Below are 21,692 nucleotides of genomic sequence, written 5' to 3' on the forward strand. Positions count from 1 at the left end.
GTTTGATTAGGTGAAATTGATATGTTTTATTGAATTTATTGTTTAATTAGGTGAAAGCAACTTGTTTTATTGAAGTCATTGTTTGATTAGGTGTAATTGTTATGTTTTTATTGAATTTATTGTTTGATTAGGTGAAAGCAACTTGTTTTTATTGAAGTCATTGTTTGATTAGGTGTAACTGTTATGTTTTTATAGGTTAAACTAAGTGGTTTTTTTTACTAAAATACAAAGACCTAATCCTAATGAAAGTGGTGAAGAATGTTCCCAAATACCAATCACCAATCAATCAATCCCTTCCGTTTCTAATCCTAATGCACCAATCACCAATCAATCAATCCTTTTGGTTTCTAATGCAACTCCACAAACACCATGCTCTAACCAACCTAATGATAATGTTGACTTGAAATATCTTCCCAAGGACCCGTCGGATAGGCCATTGATTACAAGTTACAAACCAAATATAAGAGATGATGTAAGAAGAGCATATTTGCTTCAAGGACCGTGTCAAGTAAGGGCACATAAGTTTCCTAAAAAAAATAGGTGATAGATTTAGAAGATTCGTTCCTTCATGGTTTGATGGCTTTGATTGGTTGGAATATAGTGTGAAAAAGAATAGTGCATATTGTTTATATTGTTATTTGTGTGGGGACCTCATGGGACAAAAAGGAGGGAGAGATGCATTTGTTTCCCAATGTTTTGATACTTGGAATAAAAAAGATGCATTTCGGACTCATGTGGGTGGTGTTGATAGTTTTCACAACAAAGCAAAAGAAAAGTGTGAGTTTTTAATGAGGAAAAAACAAGCTATTAATGTAGTCTTGAGGAGGCAAACCGAAGGAGAGGACCATAAATATAAAGCTCGATTACGTGTTTCTATTATTGTTGTTAGACTTTTATTGAAAACCGGTTTACCGTTTCGTGGTCATGACGAGTCGGTTAACTCGAAAAATAGAGGGCTTTACATTGAAGTGTTAAAAGCCATTCGAGATACTAGTGAAGATATTTTCAACAATACTTTAGAAAATGCTCCTAAAAACAATCAACTTATTTCCCCTAAAATTCAAAAAGAACTTGTGCAATGTTTTGCACAAGAAATACTTTTGAGTATTCGTGAAGAGATTGGTCAAGATGTTTTTGCTTTACTAGTTGATGAATCTAGTGATGTTTCAAAAAAGGAACAAATGGCTATTGTTTTGCGTTATGTCGATAGTCTTGGCTTTGTGAAAGAAAGATTCATAGGACTAGTGCACGTGAAGGATACATCTTCTTTGACACTCAAAAACACCATAAATGAAGTACTTACAAGTAATAAGTTGAGTTTTAGTCAGGTAATTTATTCTTTACTTTTTTGTTATTTCAATTTAATTTAATATATATATATATATATATATATATATATATATATATATATATATATATATATATATATATATTAATTGTTTTAAATTTTAATAGATAAGAGGACAAGGTTACGATGGGGCTAGCAATATGCGGGGGGAATTCAATGGTTTGAAAGCTTTGATATTACAAGAGAATGACACGGCTTTTTATGTACATTGCTTTGCACACCAACTTCAATTAGTAGTTGTGGCTGTAGCAAAGAAGCATGATGGTGTTAGTGACTTTTTTGAGCAAATTTCGTTGGTGGTTAATGTTGTTTGTGCCTCGTGTAAAAGAAAAGACTTACTACGAGAGCAAGCAAGAGAAAGGGTGCAAAAAGGCTTGTGTAGTGGTGAACTTGAAACCGGAAGAGGGTTAAATCAAGAGACAACACTTGTTCGAGCGGGAGAAACAAGATGGGGTTCACATTTCAACACACTCACAAGTTTGATGAAGTTGTTTGCGGATGTTCTTGTAGTTTTAGATTTTGTGAAAGAGGAGGGAGGGTTATTGGCAAACCGTCAACAAGCATCTGGAATCTTAGCATATTTTAAATCATATGAGTTCGTGTTTTACTTAAATATGATGTATGACATTTTACACCTCACGGGTACATTGTCAAAGCAACTTCAAAGAAAAGATCTAGACATTTTAGAAGCGGCTTCGATGGTTAGAGGGACAATGGAGGCATTGCAATCTTTTAGAAACATAGGTTTTGCTAGCATTTTGCCAAAAGTATCATCTTTTTGTCAAACACACGAAATTGATACTTTAGATATGGAAGAGTTGTATATTGGTGCGAGAAAACGTAGGACTACAAAGACTAATAGGTTTCATTTTGAGGTTGAAATCTTCAACACCGTGGTAGATATGCAACTTACAGAATATTGGGATCGATTTAGTGAAACAAGCACCCAATTACTAGAATACATGGGTGCTTTGAGCCCTTGTGATTCATTTGCACAATTTGACAAATCAAAGTTATTGAAGTTGGGTAAGTTATATAAGTATGACTTTGATGATTCAGATATGATAGATCTTGAAGGATAACTTGAGATATTTTATCACTCTTGCATCAAAGATGAGCGCTTCACTAGTTTGAAAGGAATTTCCGACCTTTCTCGTTTGATGGTTAGTACAAGGAAGCATCGGTCTTATCCTTTGGTTTATAAGCTTTTAAAGTTGACTTTGATATTACCCGTAGCAACCGCAAGTGTAGAAAGATGTTTTTCAAAGATGAAGCTCTTGAAGACCGACTTGCGTAACAAAATTGGCGATGAATTTTTGAACGACGCATTGCTTTGTAATGTCGAGACCGAAGCACTTGCGAAAGTTGAGAATGAAAAAGTAATGGAGCAGTTTCAAAAGATGTCTGCACGAAGAGGACAAATTTAAATTCTAATAGATCATTATATTATGTTTAACCAGAAAAAAAAATTTGTATTAGATGTTTTATATTATGTTTGACTGGATTTTATTTTTAATGTTTTATATTATGTTTGACCAGAAAAAAGAATTGTGCAACCCCTACTACTAATTCCTGCTTCCGCCCCTGAGTGGAAGTTGAGATGGGGGTGGAGGGGGATGCAACATGGGTCATGGAAGGCAAGTGTGTGTAAACGAAGGCTCATGAGAATAGGAATGTAGGGCTGAAGTTGTCGTTGAGGTGGGGATAGAAGACCCATTGGGCTGCGATTGGGCAAGGGATAGCCAACAACAAGGTTGAAGGTGGGCTGACGAAGGTGTAAGGGTCAATGATAAATGTGATTTTTATTGCAAGTGAGAAGATTTGTTCGTTGAATATGACATGTCATGAGATGATTATTTTGTGGGTGTGTAAATCATAACATTTAAATCCATGGTGGTTGTTGGTGTAACAAAGGAATGCACACATGGTAGAACGAGGTTGAAGCTTGTTTATAGGGTGTTAGGTATGAGAAGGGTTCGAATGACAATATTTATGGTTCGTATTTTTTGTTTGACTTTTTATTTTGCGAGGAAGTGTGACGGCATGATAAACAAAATGCCATGCCATTGTTTTGACAAAATGCGTGGAGCCATAAATTATTGTATACATTGCCATTATCACATTGGAGCGTCTTGATGTTTTTGAGAGAATAGGTTTTGATGAAATCGTAGGGGTGAGAAAAAAAATGAAAACTTGCGATTTTTGGCCTATTAGAAGTGTCCATAGGAAGTTTGGTAAAGTTATCAAGAAAAAAGGCATCGGGACAATGTCCCCCGGGACTTAATATGGGGAGGCCCACAAATCGCTATGTATGATATCAATTGGACAAATCTCTATGTATTAAATAGTCATTATTTGAATGATCCCTGTATATTAAATAGCTATTATTCAAAAAATAACCATCTAGCTTTTTGGAACCGGCGAATGAAGGCATAATAATTTTTCTTTTAGCAGCTTAGACCGGAGGGAGTGGTGCCGTGCTTCATGAAACTGTAGTGATATGTAGGCGCCACCTCACCCATTACCACAAAAATGTGGTCTCATACCACACCCGAGGAGTGGTGCCACACTCCTTTAAATTATTTTTATTTTTTAAATAAATAAAATTTTTAGTTTTAAATAAAAACAAAATATTTCATTAATTAAAATTAAAAACCATTACATTATTTAAAAAAAATCCTAGGAAATTAGTAATAAAAAAACTAAAAAGCTTAAACGTACAACTTAAAAAAAACACACACACATCAAATAATTAAAAACTTTGAAAACAACTACAAATTAACCACGATTAGCGTAACATTTTTTCACGTCTTCCTTCATTTGCAAAACGACTTGAAGCGCATTCCCGGTCAAATTCGACGTGTCCATCGATAGCACTCTCAGGTCGCTGTCCCTTTGTTTCCGACTCTCTCTATCCGACGCAAGTTGCAAAAATTTATCCATTCTATCTTTTATGCCTTGCACATTATCGCCAATTTCTTTCAAGTCATCTGATTCCGACGCTTTGCCCTTGCCTTTGTTTTTTGTTTTGTCCCTTCCCATTGGTCGGGGGGGTGGTGACACTTGAACGGGCTCATCTTCGTTGAGGCCGAAACCAACACGAGCATCCGATGAAGTGTGTTCCGAGTCGGAAGTTCTTGACCGTTTTGATCCGCTATCGATGTGCTCGTCGCTTGTTTTCAGGTTTCCAATTTTTTGTTGCTTTTGAGTAGATTCCAAACTTCAAAAAACTTGAAAGTCTTCTTTTTCTCTTTTTGATAAATGTTAAAAGCTTTCTCCAAAACCACTTCGTCACTTTCGCCGCTTTTCCATTGACGTTTCATGTTGTTATATAAATCGTTAAACAACATCACGTCCTTGTTCATCTTTCCCCATTTCGAGTACACCTGATGTTTAGTACGATATGGTTTCAAGTTCATTCCTTTATGGAATCGAGCTCTAACGTGCATCCAAAAATGATCATGTTTTTGGTTCCCTCCCGTCTTCGCGTCCTCTGAAACGTCAATCCATGATTGTGTTAATACTAACTCTTCTTGAGGTGACCACGCTTTAGCTTCCGTCTTCTCTTTTCTTTTATTTCCTGGTTGAGAGGGTTGATTTTGTGGAACAAATTCTGGTTCAGATTCGGAAATGGGTGTTCGTGGTTGTGATTGTGTTTCTGGAACAAACTTTGGTTGAGAAACAAAATCAAAAGGATCAAAATCTTGGTCAAATTGTGGCTGCGTGTTGTGGAAATGGTTGCGTAGGACGTGGTTGTTGGATATGTTGTGGAAAATAGGGAAGCATACCCCCGTAGTGGTAGAAAGGAGGCGAATAAACCGGTTGATCGAGTGAAGGTCTTGGAGTTGTGGGTTTTTTAGTGGGTGTTTTTCGTTGGTTGGATTTTTGGAGGATGACATTTTTTGTGGGTTTGAAAAGAGAGAAGATGGTAAAATGTTGATGAGTTTTTTTGGTTAAGTTGATAAAGTATTTATATTAGTGGTAAAAAAAATTGAAAAATGACCGTTTAACAACGGTAAAGAAGGAGAACCAATCACAATCGAACAAGGAGCGCATCCCTGGAGTGCGGCCTAGACCGCACCCACTCCCTTAAGCCTTAGTAACCCATCAAACTGAAATATATAACAGTTTGTGACTTCAATATGTATAATGATTTTTGGTTCAAAAAAATAAATAAATAAACAATATGTATTGATGTGTTTTTTTGTCATTTTATATGTATAATAAAATTAACCAAACACTACAAAATATCATCAATTTATTGTGTTTTGCTATCGATATAAAACAATCCAAATACTTTTTTATTACATTTCATTTTAAAATTGCACAAGATACTATTCACTTTTACAAATAACCATAAATTGTTCTAAATAACCACTCCAAACAACCCCTTAGTAATAAACACTTCTACAAATTAGTCATAACTTGTTTTAAATAAGCATCTTTTTTTATGTGATTTTTTATCTCATAAATCATTTATTTATCCACCTAAAAACTTTCTTATTTCATAATAAAGGTGTAAAGACGGAGGAAGTCCATCCGTCCCACCCCTCCTAACCCACATGTCATGTAGGTATAAGGGTGGTGATTAGTTGATCCGAATATCATTATGGTGTGTTTGGTTTAATTTTTTAACCTCAAAAGTGTTTTTGGTAAAATTGTTTATTGGTTTATGGTTTTTTGAAAAAAAAAATTAACGTGTTTGGTTTAACTTTTATAGTGGAAAAAACTAAAAAGTTAATAAGTTGGTTTTAAAAAATGTTTGCTTAGTTTTTTAAAGGTAAAAAATGAAAAAAAAAAAAAAAAAAAAAAAAAAAAGCTAAAAAAATCATCAAAAAACTAGGATTTTGTAGCTTTTTGAAACCTCCTTATTTTCCATATCCAAAAAGCTATTTGAAAAACGATTTTGAACAACCCAAACATTTTTTTAGCTTATTAGCTTTTTGAAAAACTAATACAGTAATTTAAGAGCATTCCCAAACACCCACTATACCATAAATAACTCAAACCATAAACCAAATACATAATTCTGTTTGGTCTAAAACCAAACCAAAACCAAAATTTGAAATTTGGTTTGGTCCAATTCCTTTTTTTTGTTTTTTTCGATTTCAAACTAAATAATGTTGACCATACATGTAAGCGTTATATCAATCATGTTACCTCTAAACACTTGGAAATGGAACCCTCTCAACCCACATACAGTGGCGGAGGGAATAAAAGGGCTTCCGGATGCCTACCCCTACAAATATTATTGCTATAAATATATTCATAGCACACTATCTCATTTAATATGCCATATAATAATATAAAATGTGAAATCGGTTAGCCACCTTTAATCATTTGTGATTGTATCATATTAAACTAAAACCATATATATATATATATATATATATATATATATATATATATATATATATATATATATATATATATTAGGGTGTTGTTATGAACATTTTATTCTACACCCTAGTTTAATATACACCTAGTCGAAGTACTCAATATACATTGTTTTTGAGAAAATATTTTTCTCTCTCCTACTTTTCCTTTTATATATATATATATATATATATATATATATATATATATATATATATATATAGAGAGAGAGAGAGAGAGAGATGGGTTCAAGTATTCTAACTAAGTATTGTGTGGATGTAAGAATCATTGTGCACCAATCATTTCAAATTTAGTTAATTTTAAATTTATTTAATAGATAATGGTAGAATGGTAATCTTGTATATTTATTAAATAATATCCTTAATTAAAATCCCATTTTTATGGAAAACAGTTAAATTCAAATGAAAAAAATCAAATTTTAATCGTTATATATATGAACTTTTAATCGGAAGCCCTAAAAAAATTGAATCGGAGTCCTGCCTCCTGCCGATTCCTCCATTGTGGGTCTTCCATCGGCCGTTCGCCACCTTATTCTTGTTCAACATCCCAACCCCACTGTCGAATGCAGCAAGCGAAATTGGAGCCGAGTTAAAGGGTGTTCCAGACCTGATAATCGGGAACTACAGCGATGGGAATCGAGTTGCCTCGTTGCTATCTTACAAAATGGGATTCACGACCTTCAGAATCAGGGTAAGTGTATAGCTTTATCAGTTAATTAATCTTTGACTTCTTCTCCAAAGCCCTAACTGTTATGATATTGTCCAAGGGGTATTTTGGTCACATTGTGGATGGTATTCTTTTCATTGAGCTTTTCTGGCCCCTGTCGTTGTTGCCTGATTTTCGAAGATGCTCAAATCCTAAATTCTATAAAATTTTGGAGATTGTTTCTCCTTTCAGTCATAGGTTCCGGATGCTCATACAGGGGCATTTTGATCAGAATTTTAATAGAATTCTTTTCTATTCTATTGCATTTTCTGGTTATATTCCTGGTCTTTGGAAATTAAAGATCACTGATTATTTCTGGTCTTTTCTACTAATTTCGAATTTAGTATTTTAAGAAACAGTGGCTGTTTGGTCTTTTTATTAGCAGGATGAATTTTAGGTTCTGGTCTGGGTTTTGATGTGGCGTTTAAATGATAAAAAATAAGTGGTTCTTTTTTGGCTCTGCTGCTATAAAGAAGAAGGTCTGGGAAAATGATATTTTTAGAATTTCTGTGATATACCCTTATTTCTGGAGTCTACTGTAACGACGTAAATTTTCAAACAATTTTTCTCATTTTAAAAACACAATATAACTCATTTCATAATTCTCAAAATCACATATGTCTCAAATGTCAACAAATAAAACGTAAATCCCAGTATCATAAAACAATCTCTCGCCAGTGTGTACAATCATGCCGGTGCCTTGCCGCGATCCTCGGAACTACCTGAAACACATAACACATAACACGGTAAGCATAGAGCTTAGTGAGTTCCCCAAAATACCACACACAGCTCATTAGCCACTCGAGGCTATAACTTAATAAGACCCTCCGGTCAATGTGTCTCAGTGGGACCCTCCGGTCCCACAACTCAGATGGACCCTCCGGTCCCTCATCTCAGCAGCTCAATACAATACACAGTAAGCATATCACAAAACAAATAGCAAGATATCTCAATACACAGCTCATTCACATAAGACCCTCTGGTCACACATAAAATTACCACTCAAGGTAAGTATAGCGAGAAGACTCACCTCATAGGTTAGTGAATGAAAATCTCGTACTCGGAATCTCGAACTCTACCCACCGGTCTAACCTCCCCCTAACACATAATAAGTATCCCTAATTAATATTGGCCCTCAAGAAGCTAGACTAACCCTTCTACAACTCATAGAAGGGTAAAAGACCATTTTACCCCTCCATGGGCTTAATAGTCCTCAATCTTGACCAAACCCTAAAAGTCAACAAAAGTCAATAGCAGGGAGTACACTGCGCGTTCCACCTCCCTACGATGGGCGTACTCGGCTGCTATACAGAATCGGGGGTGCTCGGTCCCTACGCTGCGTGTACTGGGGTTATGCCCAGCGTACGCCCCAGTTTCACTCTTCTCACATTTTTGGTCTTAACCAGTTAAGACATAGGCTCATATCTCAGATCTGGACTCTCTAATGTCTCTTAATCCATAAAGTCATCGACTTTAAGCCTTTGCATGGCTGATTAGGCACCATCCTCCAAAATATACACTCTTTTGTCTCAAGGATCTCATAACTCATGCATGGAGTGATTTCACCAACCAAGATTGGATTTTTATGACATAACTACTCATACACTCAAAAGGGGTTGGTCCTAGACTCTGGAGTTCAAGATCTCATCAAGACTCCACCTTTATGGGACAAAACCCTAAAATGCTCAAGTAACATGCTCATAACAAAGGAGAGGCAAAGTCTGAAGCTTTATACCTCAATAAGAAGCTTTCCACTCAGTTTGCTCGGATCTACAAGCTTGGACTCCAACTCCTCCTTCTTCAAGACCTTCTCTTCTCTTCAAAACCACACAAACACTCTCAAGGCTCAAACACACACACACAAGCTCTAGAACGGAGGTTAGGGCACTCTTAGGGTTTTCTCTCTGGGAATGGTGGCCGGAAATGAGGCCATCATATCCCTTATAGAGGGGACTAACCCCAAATTAGGGTTGCACTTTGGGCCTACGCCTAGCGTACTCACGGGTACGCCCAGCGTACTAGGTGGCCTCCGCGTCACAAGCACGCTGACGATTACGCTAAGCGTACACCTCATGTACGCCCCGCGTACTCGTTTTTCACTCTTTTTATAATAAGGATCAAAAATGACAATAGCTCAATAGATCAAGGTTCTCGAAGTATACCTGGACTCGGGATGTTACATCTACTGTCTTGGTGTCTGGTGCTTGGATGGTAATACTAAGAGTTGGCTCATTACATATGTTGCTGGTTGGTCTGAACTTAATAAAACTTGATGGATTATTTTTTTCTTTCAAGACCAAAGGCATTTCTGTAATTGTCGGTTATGGAAGAGTCTCAAAGTCAAAATTGGTGCTGTTCTGGTTGAAATTATTAAAGGAATTGACCCCCAATGGTTTTTAAGCAATTTTACCTTTAAAAATCCCCATTTTTTTGTGGTTCTTATTATTTTTTTGGTTCAATTTCAAAGATAGTTGTTTGGTTTATTCCGGTTATCATATGCTTTTTACCCTTTGATGTGTCTCCAGGGGCAGATGAAGGCTACATCTTTTTAAAATTTTGATTTCACACAATTTTGATTTCGCACCCCAGGTGTTCGATGGAATGTCCCTATGAAGAAAAAAAGCCTAGCTGGGTCAATCTTCCTGCTCGGGTCTCCTCTTTCGAACAAATTACACTTGGCTCTCTTAGGTATGTATTATACTCTTCTTTTACGTCAAGGGCCTTGGCTATGGGAAGATGTTCTTGAAAAGGAACCGGATTTTTCCAATTATAATAAAAGCCTATGGACAAATATGAAGATATCTAATAAAACTTTTATTTTTTTGTTGTGGTTAATGTCATGGACTGGGTTAAATCCAAATCATTGTACAAATAGTTACGTATATAGTAAATCAGTTATAGGTGGTTTATACATTTTAATTGTTTTATTTTCTTAGGCACATTTTGTCTTAACATGGTCTTTTCATGCATTGATAATTTACTTGTCTTGTTCCTTGTGTAATTTCCTGATAATAGGAAGTCTTTAAGAATGTTCAAAAACATTCTGGGAGAAGCAAACCTTCTGGAAGGAGCACAAGATGGTGTACAAAAGTGAAAGCGAGAGGATAAACAAAGTCAAAGCCAGAGGATAAACAATATGGTGTACAAAATCAACATGACAGGAGGTATAAAGCAAACCTTCTGTAAGGAGCACATGCAAAGAAAGTATGGACAATATTCTTCCAGAATTGAATTCTTAGCATCTTCTACTAGAATAAGTAAGACCAATATTCTTTTAGAATAAGAAAAGGTGATATTCTTCTCATGTAAACGCGTACAAGAGAAAGACTTGGAATCGAGCATTAAATAGATCAAGTGCATTTGTTTTAGAATTGTATATTAAAGCATGATATGTTTTTTAAGAATTTATTTCATTTTTATGACATTTTGTTAGAATATACATAATTGTATTAAAATGTATAAGACTAGTATTCTGTAAGAATATGTATAAATCTACATTTAGTTGTCCATGAATATACAAAGATCTTGTTAATTTTCAATTAATGGTTCAAGAATGTTGTTTTCTTCAAGAAGTTAATTTAATATCATTTTAACAAAGTAACATTCTGACAGAATAAAATCGGATATAACTAAAAATTATGTTAGAATTAAAATTGAATTAATTAAAAAAATCATAAATTTTAAATGAGGAGAATTAATTATCCCCTAAAAATCTGGACTTTCCTTTTTTAAATTTATATCAGTTGACTAAAATACACTTATGGTGAAAGTAAATGGTATTTTTCAATTATTTTTAATTCAATAATATATATTAATCACTTTCTTAAAATAACCAAAATGATTGGCTCACAATGATTCCTACATCCATACAATAATTAGTTAGAATAAAATAACCTAAGCCTATATATATATATATATATATATATATATATATATATATATATATATATATATATATATATATATATATATATAAACAGGATCGGGTGAGTGACTCTTTTTAAAATGAGGACACCTTAAAAAAATTGAAAAAAAAATACAAATCATAAAATCGAGCATAGTACTACACCGGAGAGAAAAAAAAATTGGGAAAAAAAAATTTGGATCATTAAAATTGAAGCATGGATCATTTTTATGATCCATGATTCAACTTTTATGATCAATGATTCAATTTTAATGATGCAAAAATTTTTCTAATTTTTTTTCTCCCGAATATAGTATTATGCTCGATTTTATAATTAATATTTTTTTAGATTTTTTTTTCAATTTTTTTAAAGTGTCCTGACGAGTCCTCACTTTAAAAAAAATCATCACCGGAACCGGACTATATATATATATATATATATATATATATATATATATATATATATATATATATATATATATCAAGATTGTGAAGATCGTTCGACGATAGCTCGGCGGTCAACTGACGTCAAGCGACTAATCAGACTAAGCAACGATTAATAGGGAACCCTAAATTATTAATAAAATGATATAAAAAATTAATATATCCTAAAAAAATAAGTATTTGAAAATTTTATATTTTAAAATTTTGAAATTTTAAAAAATTTAGTATAATTTTTTTAGAATTTGAAAACTTAAAAACTTAAAAATTTAAAATTTTGGTGTACTATTTGAAAATAAAAAAATTTGATTTTTTTAAATATTTCCCGCATATAACCACCGAAGACCACCAAACCCAAGTTTGACCAATTTTCGCCAAACACCCTAATCATAATCGGCTCAAGGCCGTTAAATGGTTATTCGCCGATTAATCAGTCGTCAATGTTGATTTCTATAACACTGATATATATATATATATATATATATATATATATATATATATATATATATATATATATATATATATATATATATATATATATATATATATATATATATATATATATATATAATACATTATAGGGGTGCAAGTCAGCTGAACGTTCCGAAGGCCTAACGAGTTAAGCGAGTTTCTTTTTTCTTTTTTCAAGGACAATCCTTTTTGTTTCCCCTGATATACTATAAAAATATAAAGATGATGTATACACATTCTTAAAATGTAGTTTTTTATATTTTTTTTATTCTATTAACAGTTTTTAGTCGTAATTTTACCTTCTTAAAAATGTAGTTTCTTAGGAATAAGCATTACATAGTTAATGCCAATAAAAAATAGTTAAACTACCTTTAAATAGGGTGGAAATAGGGTGGAGTGTATAATAACTACAATTAGAATAAAATTTACAAAAAAAACCGTATATATTAACTACTTATAATCAGCTTTTTCGAAAAATAATGCAATTTCAACCAATAAAAATATTTCAAGATTTTATTAGGGTGTCTTTATGGTAAATTTTTTTTTGGAAACGACAACTTTTATAAAAAGAACCCACGACTAGCAAGAAACTAGCGAAGGAACAAACCAACAGAAAGAACATTGTTCAAACTAAAACAAATACAAAAGAACAACAAATGACAATTAAAGACATCCCCAAAAAAGATCTGTTGACCATTCTTCCCAAGTGCACATTACTTGTTTACCCCTGCATTTTAACCAAAAATACACCATTGATTTTACGGCTTCAACACCGGTTGTGGGCTTTGCGAATACTCCTTTAAACACACGATCATTCCTGAGTTTCCATAAGTTCCAGATAAGTCCATGACATATGGTGACGAATCTCTTTCTCATCTTCAAATTTCGACCCCATCCGTTTGCATATTCCAACAGTTCACCCACAGATGTGAATGAGTTATGTTGCACACCACACCAAGAAAGGATTTTATCAGTAACAGAACGAGCAAATGGGCATAGAAGTAGTATATGATCTGCACACTCGGATTCATTGATGCATGCACCGCATGTAATCGTCGTGAGGTCAATACCACGAGATCGTAACGCCACCGCTGAAGGGATCTTCTTTTGTAATGCCCGCCAAATAAAACAATTGACTTTATTAGGAGATACCTTATTCCATTTGAAGACAAAGCTGGTTGAGGCGCAAGAGGGGGATGGGGACAATTTTGATGCAATCTTTTTCCGCATGTTACTCACCGAGAATGTCCCACTATTATCTAGGATACATCGCCATTCATCCTCACCTGGTACCAACCTAACTAGATCAAGATCCCTATGTAAATTGATCAGGTTGTTGGATTCAACTATGTCTTCTACTCGAATGGACCAGTGTCCTTCAAAAGTACCCTCAAAAAATCTATCTGCCACCAAACAGTTCTTCCTTGATTCAAGCTCAAACAGTGATGGGTACTTGACTTTTAAGGGCACCGTACCTAGCCATCTATCGAACCAGAACAAAGAGTTTTCACCTGATTTTATATGCACTTTAAAGATATCTTCAATCTCTAACCCATGTTTTTTGAGATCAGTCCTTGTTGCAGCAATATTCTTCCAAACACCAGGAACGTTCCTGCGTGATAGATAGTCATGTGGTTTGTTATGGATATTATGAATCCCTTTTATAGTGCAACTCCAGATCGAATTTTTTTCCACTTTCAGTCTCCACCACCACTTGACTAATAAGCTTGTATTTAGAGTACGAATTGATCCCATGCCTAGACCACCCTCAGATTTAGGGGCCACAATTTTATCCCACGACACCCAATGGATCTTCCTATTATTTTCATCACCACCCCATAAAAACCTTCGGTGAATCCTCTCCAAAGCCTCAGTGACTGCCATCGGTGCCTTAAACAAAGAGAAGAAATAGGTTGGGAGATTCCCCAAAACTGAGGTAATTAGGGTCAACCTCCCACCGAAAGACAACGCCTTTGCTTTCCAGGCTGAAAGTTTTGACTGAAATTTATCTAGAATCGGTTTCCAATTTTTTATTAAGTTCATATTTGCACCCACCGACACACCAAGATAATTGAATGGGAATGTGCCCGCTTCACAACCAAGGATGCTAGCCCAATTTGCGGACTCACGATCTGAAGCCCCGATCCCGAATACCCTAGATTTGTGGAAATTGACTTTGAGACCCGAGGAGGCGTTGAAGCATTTGAGGATCCGTGATAAATTTTTAAGATTGGTTCTAGACCATTCACCGACAAATAAGGCATCGTCCGCATAGAAAAGATGTGATAAAATGGGACCGTTGTTCGGGATTTGAATACCTTTGAAGATTCCTTTGTCTCTAACTGCCTCCAATGCAACATTGAGACCTTCTATTGCTATGATGAAAAGAAATGGGGACAATGGATCGCCTTGTCTGACCCCTTTAGAAACTTCGAATTCTTCTGTGGGAGATCCGTTTATAATTACCGAGGTACGCGCGGAAGTAAGACACCCATGGATCCATGATCGCCACTTGCTGCCGAAACCCATTTGGGCGAGAATGGAGTCAAGGTACTGCCAGTTTAAAGAATCGAATGCCTTATCGAAGTCTACTTTGAACATCAACACCTTTTTTTGCACTTTCTTAGCCCATGACAACAACTCATTTATCACCAAGGGTCCATCAAGAATACTTCTACCTTCCACGTATGCGGATTGCACATCACCTATGAGCCCACCAATGACCTTTTTGAGACGCAACGCTAAGATCTTGGAGATTATTTTATACATACATCCAATGAGACTGATTGGGCGATAATCAGTGAGCGAGATGGGATCTTTAATCTTTGGAGCGAGAGTAATGAATGATGAACTGCATCCCCTTGCTAAAGTCCCAAATTTGTCGAAGTGAATAACAAAATTCATCACGTCTACTTTAAATAAATCCCAATAGGTATTGATAAATTTAAATGTTAGTCCGTCAGGCCCAGGGGCCTTGTCACTACCGCATGCCCAGACCGCTGTTTTTACTTCTTCAAGCGTAAATGGAGATTCAAGTTTAATTGCCTCCATCATGGATAAAGACTTGAATAGTGGACTGATGAGTTTAGGCCTCGAAGTCTTAGTCTCAGTGAACTTGCTTTTAAAGAAACAGAGAGCTTCCCCTTTTACTTCATCTACCGCACTGGTCCATTTACCATTCACCATTAAGCCGTTAATTCTATTCTTTCCATTCCTGCTATTGATAAATCCATGAAAAAATTTTGTGTTCTCGTCCCCTTCTACATTCCATTTCACCCGAGAGTTCTGTTTTAAATCTAACACAACAAGTTTCTCAAGTTCTAATAGCTTTTGAAGGCCCTGACTTCGTGATTGTAGTTCATGATCTGTTAAGGATCTATCTTCAGCGGCTTTCTCAATCTGCGCAATTTCCCATATGACTTTAATTACATCTTGATGCTCTTCTAAGACAATCCTTTTCTTCCACTGCTTGATCTCATCTTTCAAGAATTTGAGCTTATTGGCAAGATATGCGTCTGGGTAACCGAACCCAAAGAACTTCTCCCACGCTTCCCTAACAGTGGAGTGGAATCCATCTTTGAGAAGCCATGAATTAAATAGTTTAAATGGGGGAGGGCCATAGTCTGCATTGAGGGATTTTAGGGTGATGGGACAATGGTCTGAGATTTCACGGGGGTGTGCTGTCACAACAAGGGAGGGAAAGGCAGATAGGAAATTTGAACATGCCAGAAACCTGTCTAGTTTACTAAGTTTTGCACCAACTCTGGACATGTATGTGTATGCTTCGCCACCCATTCTGAAATCATGTAGTTCCGCCTCTTGAATGAACTCATTAAAAGAGAATGCGCTGGTCGGACAAAAGTGTGAATTAAATCTCTCTTCCTGTCTTCTTACTGCATTAATGTCACCAAATACGACCCAATTGCCCGTTTTTATACACCTGATTGATAGTAGCTCTTTCCATAGGTTCTTTTGATCAACAAGATGCGAAGACGGTGTCCCCATCAATTCCAATCTATTTACCTATAACAATGATATAATGACTTGATTTTATAATTTCTTTTTTCTGAAAGCATAGTGTGTTCCACATCGATACTAAGCCACCGGAACGTCCGTTAGAATTTAGACCTTCATGCTCGAAATCTTGAGAACCCCAACACCCTTGAACATCGGTTCTTTCATGGTCTGTTAATTGAGTTTCCTGCAAACCCACAAAATCGGCCTTGTGTAGGTTTTTTAGTTTCCTCACCCAATTGACTTTCGCCTCCACCCCAATGCCACGAACATTTAGTGATATGCAATTCATTGATCAAACATTTCTCCTACAACTTCTGCTAGGGTTGAGTCCCTCTCGTTGACCAGAAATCCGATCGCGGCCCCAACCGCAACTGTTTCCTCTAATTCTGACACAATACCAACATCACTTGCCGACGCATGATTTACCACACAGGTCGAATGGTTTAACATTTCGTTCATTGTCTTGGATTGATTTCCCAGCACCGGTTGATTCAATTTAAGAGCGAGGAGAGTAAAATTACTATTTGGTATAGAGTTCTGATCAGATATGTGTGACAGGAGCACCGATTTATCTCTCTCTTTTTTTTTTCTGTTTATGACCACCACTAATAGAACCCTCCTCAGTAGTCCGATCAATAGCATGGGCTTGTTGAGAAGTGAAGGAAAAGGCCACGTTCGTAGTAGGGAACGACCCAAAACAACCTGAAGGGACTAATTTTTCCACTGGCCCAATAAAAGAGGTATTATTTGATGGATTGGGGTCCACCGATATACTTTGGGTAGTTTCTATATTACGTTTGTCTAGAAAAGGGATGTTGGGAATTTCATTCGTCACTACCGCATCGGGAAGCTGCGATTCATTAATCCCCTTCTTTGCCACGCTAAACGGCTTTTCGTTCGCCACCGCCTCGTTACCCACAATCGCCGGTACTGGCCCAGATGTCGCCGGAGATTTGTCCTGCATCTTTACTTGCGTCGCCTCCGGTCTAGTTTCATCTTTCTCAACTATCACACATTTGAATAAAGGGGGTTAAACTGTCAAATGTGTGATAGTTGAGTTTTGGACTATGGATCCTTATGGATTATAGGGTGGCCGAAATTAAGGAGTATGGGCTCCTTGAATTCGTCCAAGCCTTAATCTAGAAGGATCTTTGGATTACTTAGGGATTAAGTTATTCAATTAGGGTTAAGGATGTAACCCTAGAAGCTCACAGTATAAATAGACCCCTAGGGTTGGAGAAATCGGCCACCTTGCTTCCTTGGGAACCCTAGAGCCAATTTCTACACCTCTCTCCTCTCTCCAAATCAACCTCTTGCTAGTTGGTGTTTGTAAGCCATTAGAGGAGTGACAATTGTGACTCTAAGCTCCAAGAACAAGAAGATTCAAGCAAGCAATCAAAGGTATTCATCTAGATCTGATTTCATATGTCAAGTTTCCATTGTATTCACTAGATCTAGAATTGGAAGTCTTGGATACATTGCATGTTCAATTAGAGAAACCTAGATCCAAGTATTAGGGTTTGCATGTGCACATAGGAAAGTTCTTATGGCTCAAACCCATCAGTGGTATCAGAGCTTAGATTGATTTCTATTGAATTGATGCATTGTTTGATTGTTCTTGCCATGAAAAATCGTTTTTTTGTGCCCTTGACTAACAGACTCGGCGAGTCCCATTGTGGACTCGACGAGTAGCATGAACTCGACGAGTCCATAATGGGACTCGGCGAGTCGGAGCGTCTGTCAGAGTGATTTTCGGGATTTCTTGCTGTTTTGCTTAAGGATACTTGCCTAAATCGTTTTGGGTCCATAAAATCCGAATTTTATCATATGTTTGACTATATCCTTGACAAAAAAAAGATAGTTACCATTTGTTTAAATAATAATTTCCTTATTTGATAATAATTGATTATTTGACTTAATTGGTGAATTGTCTTGCAAGTAATATTGACTAGGTCAAATTTAGATAGTCATTAAATTAATTAGTTGATTTATATTATTTGCTAATTGATCCTTTATGTTTTGATAAGTTCAAAACTTGCCCTCAAGTTTTGAAATTTAAGTTTTGTGATTAAAAAGTTTTAATTTGAACTAATTAAATTTCAAACCTTAGAATTTTACATGTTTTAAAATTCAACCTTATACTTATAATATTATAAGATTAATATATATATATATATATATATATATATATATATATATATATATATATATATATATATATATATATATAAAACTTAAATGCTAGTCTTACCGTTAGTAGGCCTCATTCACGAAGCCGATCTATAAGGGGGTATAAGGTTATGGCCTATAAAATGGCCGTTTAATGGGTGTCCATTTTCACCCACCGCTTCCTTGATTGGTGGAGGGTCGTTAGCCGAACGGGTAGGATCGGGCAAACCTTTCCTCATTAAAAGTATAATGAATCTATATAAAGTAACTAAATGTTTTTACAAAATTCCCAATCTTAGTTACTTTAGGAAAAAGTGAATTTGATGCAATTCCATGAAATTACACTTTGTACCCTTGCTAAGACGTTAATGGAGCGCGTGTGGTTAACCGGCACATTAATTGGGTTCTGAGCAAAGGTGGCAAAGGGTGACTCATTGTTTGTCATAGTTCGATGGAGCGTGTGTGGCTAACCGGCACATCGAATAGGTGATTGTAACAATAAGGGCACCATGTACATTTGCATGGTTGTTCACACCCACTTTGTGATCCTCGACATCCCATTCACAAACTAGAGAGGCATATCGAGATTTAAACATGCCATTGAAAGGTTCAATGAATCTCAAAGTATCTAGGAGTTTTCAATACATTTAAAACCTAAATTCTTTTTCGTTTTTCATGGTGGAGAATTAGTGAATCGACATTCACTTGCCTTCAAATTATTTACTTATTAGATTACGACATCCCTCTTCTAATTTGTGTATAATGTTGTTGGTTCCTAGCCCTAATTTTTCATTTGGGTGATTAATTTGGGAAATTCATTTCTAATCAACTTTGTTCTTTTTCCTTTTCAGATGTCGAACGCAAACAACAACGCTTCTGGTTCAAACTCCTCTGGTTCATTCTCACTCATGAACTTGTATGGGAAAGTGATCTTCGATGGGACCAATTTCAGTAATTGGATCCGCAACATTCGCATGGTCACTCGCTACGAGGACAAAGAATATGTCCTCGACGAGAAGCTAAAGGAGATTGACATCGAAACTGCCACCGCCGATGAGATCGCGACCTACGAGGCCCACGAGCGTGATGCCACGAAAGTCTATTGCATCATGCTCGTGACTATGACTGCTGAACTCCAAAAGTCCTATGAGGACAAGTACCCCTATGAGATGCATCAGGATCTGCTGGAACGCTACCACCAGAGCGCTAGGCAAGAGAGGTATGAGATCATCACTTCGATGATCACTACCAAATATGGCTAGAAACAAGGTTTTAGATATTCGCCAGATATGGCTAGAAACATCATTTCATTTCATGGTTTATATAAACAAGGTTTTAGATATTCATTTGATAATGAAAAGGGTTCTATTTATGCTTATTTTAATAATGTTTTATATTTTGAAGCATTGCCTTGTAATGGAATATATGAAACTGTGATGGTTGTAGACAACTTAGGAAATGATGTGTTGTGTATGGATTCTTCCAATAGTATGGATAAATCATGCTTGTGGCATTGTCGTCTTGGACATGTCAAGGAGAAACGCATAGCCCAACTCCAAAAGGATGGAGTGTTGGAGTCATTCGACCTTAGGGACGATGACGTGTGCGGGTATTGTTTACTTGGAAAGATGACCAAGTCACCCTTCACTGGCACTTATGCGAGGGGTGAGGGTTTATTGGACCTCATACATACAGATGTATGTGGACCCTTTAGATCCACTACAAGGGACGCGAATCGCTTCTATGTGAATTTCACAGACGATTATAGCAGATATGGGTATATCTACTTAATCAAGCACAAGTCAGAAACCTTTGAAAAGTTCAAAAAGTTTAAACAAGAAGTGGAGAATCAGTTGGGCAGGAAAATCAAGATGCTTCGATCTGATCGAGGTGGAGAGTACCTAAGTATTGAATTCCACGACTACCTCAAGGAATGTGGAATAGTTTCACAATTGACGCCACCTAGGACACCACAATTGAATGGTGTAGCTGAGAGGCGTAATCGAACCTTGCTAGACATGGTTCGTTCCATGATGAGTCGTGCTTCACTGCCTATCTCATTCTGGGGGTATGCCTTAGAGACTGCCGCCCATATCCTTAACTTAGTCCCTACAAAGAAGGTTGCCAAAACACCTCACGATATGTGGACAGGGAAAGCTCCCTCGTTGGCACATATCAAGGTTTGGGGTTGCGAGGTATTCGTAAGACGAGAGACTCACGACAAGCTCGAACCTCGTAGTGAGCGATGTATTTTCATCAGCTACCCACAGAAATCCTTTGGATATCTCTTCTACAGACCGAGTGACAATGTAGTCTTCGTTGCGAGGAGAGGGGTTTTCCGAGAGCGAGAACTCATAAGCCATGGAGACAGTGGGAGACAAATCGATCTTGAAGAGCTTCAAGAGTCGAGCGATGAAGGAACCTCTAACACTGGCGCTCAACCCGAGGAGGAAACTCCGGTTGAACCAATTGACGAGTCCTTACCTCTTAGACGTTCCGAAAGGGTTAGTGTTCCACCCCAGTTTTATGGTTTTCATATTACTATGGAAGGGGATACGTTCATTAGTGATAGTACATTAGTGAATATGGACGAACCTAACAGCTATAAGGAAGCCATGGCAGGCCCAGGGTCTGTGAACTGGAAAGAGGCTATGGACAGCGAGATTCAGTCCATGTATGACAACCAAGTTTGGAATTTGGTTGACAATGTACCAGGTCGTAAGACGGTCGGGTGCAAGTGGATCTTCAACAAGAAGACTGACGTGGATGGAAACGTGCACACTTACAAGGCGCGATTGGTTGCGAAGGGTTTCACTCAAACTCCTGGAGTTGACTACGACGAAACATTCTCACCAGTTGCGAAGATAAAGTCTATCAGGGTGATGCTGGCCATTGCTGTATTTCATGACTATGAAATATGGCAGATGGATGTCAAAACCGCTTTCCTTAATGGGAAGTTGGCTGAGGATGTTTACATGGCTCAGCCAGAGGGTTTTGTCAATGCGAAGCATCCCAACAGAGTGTGTAAGCTTGAGAAGTCCATTTATGGACTTAAGCAAGCGTCTCGCAGATGGAATCTTTGTTTTGACGAGAAGGTCAAAGAGTTTGGTTTTCTGCGAAGCGAAGATGAATCGTGTGTATATGTCAAAGCCAGTGGGAGTGTAGTAAGTTTTCTCGTATTGTATGTCGACGACATACTACTCATAGGAAACGATATCCCGACACTGCAGGAGGTTAAGT

The 21,692-nt window shown here is 36.6% G+C and overlaps 1 protein-coding gene across 1 annotated transcript; it reads left to right on the forward strand.

Moving 5' to 3' along the window:
• Positions 1-653: 653 nt before the first annotated feature.
• On the forward strand, positions 654-2,775 carry LOC145116953 (uncharacterized). The gene is made up of 3 exons (XM_079053253.1): positions 654-1,328; positions 1,456-2,374; positions 2,462-2,775. Exons 1-3 carry the CDS (start codon positions 654-656, stop codon positions 2,773-2,775), a joined length of 1,908 nt encoding a protein of 635 aa, XP_078909379.1.
• Positions 2,776-21,692: the final 18,917 nt, after the last annotated feature.

The sequence above is a fragment of the Lactuca virosa genome, chromosome 1, assembly GCF_052849685.1.
Source record: "Lactuca virosa cultivar CGN04683 chromosome 1, Lactuca_virosa_CGN04683_v6, whole genome shotgun sequence".
NCBI classification, from domain to species: Eukaryota; Viridiplantae; Streptophyta; class Magnoliopsida; order Asterales; family Asteraceae; genus Lactuca; species Lactuca virosa.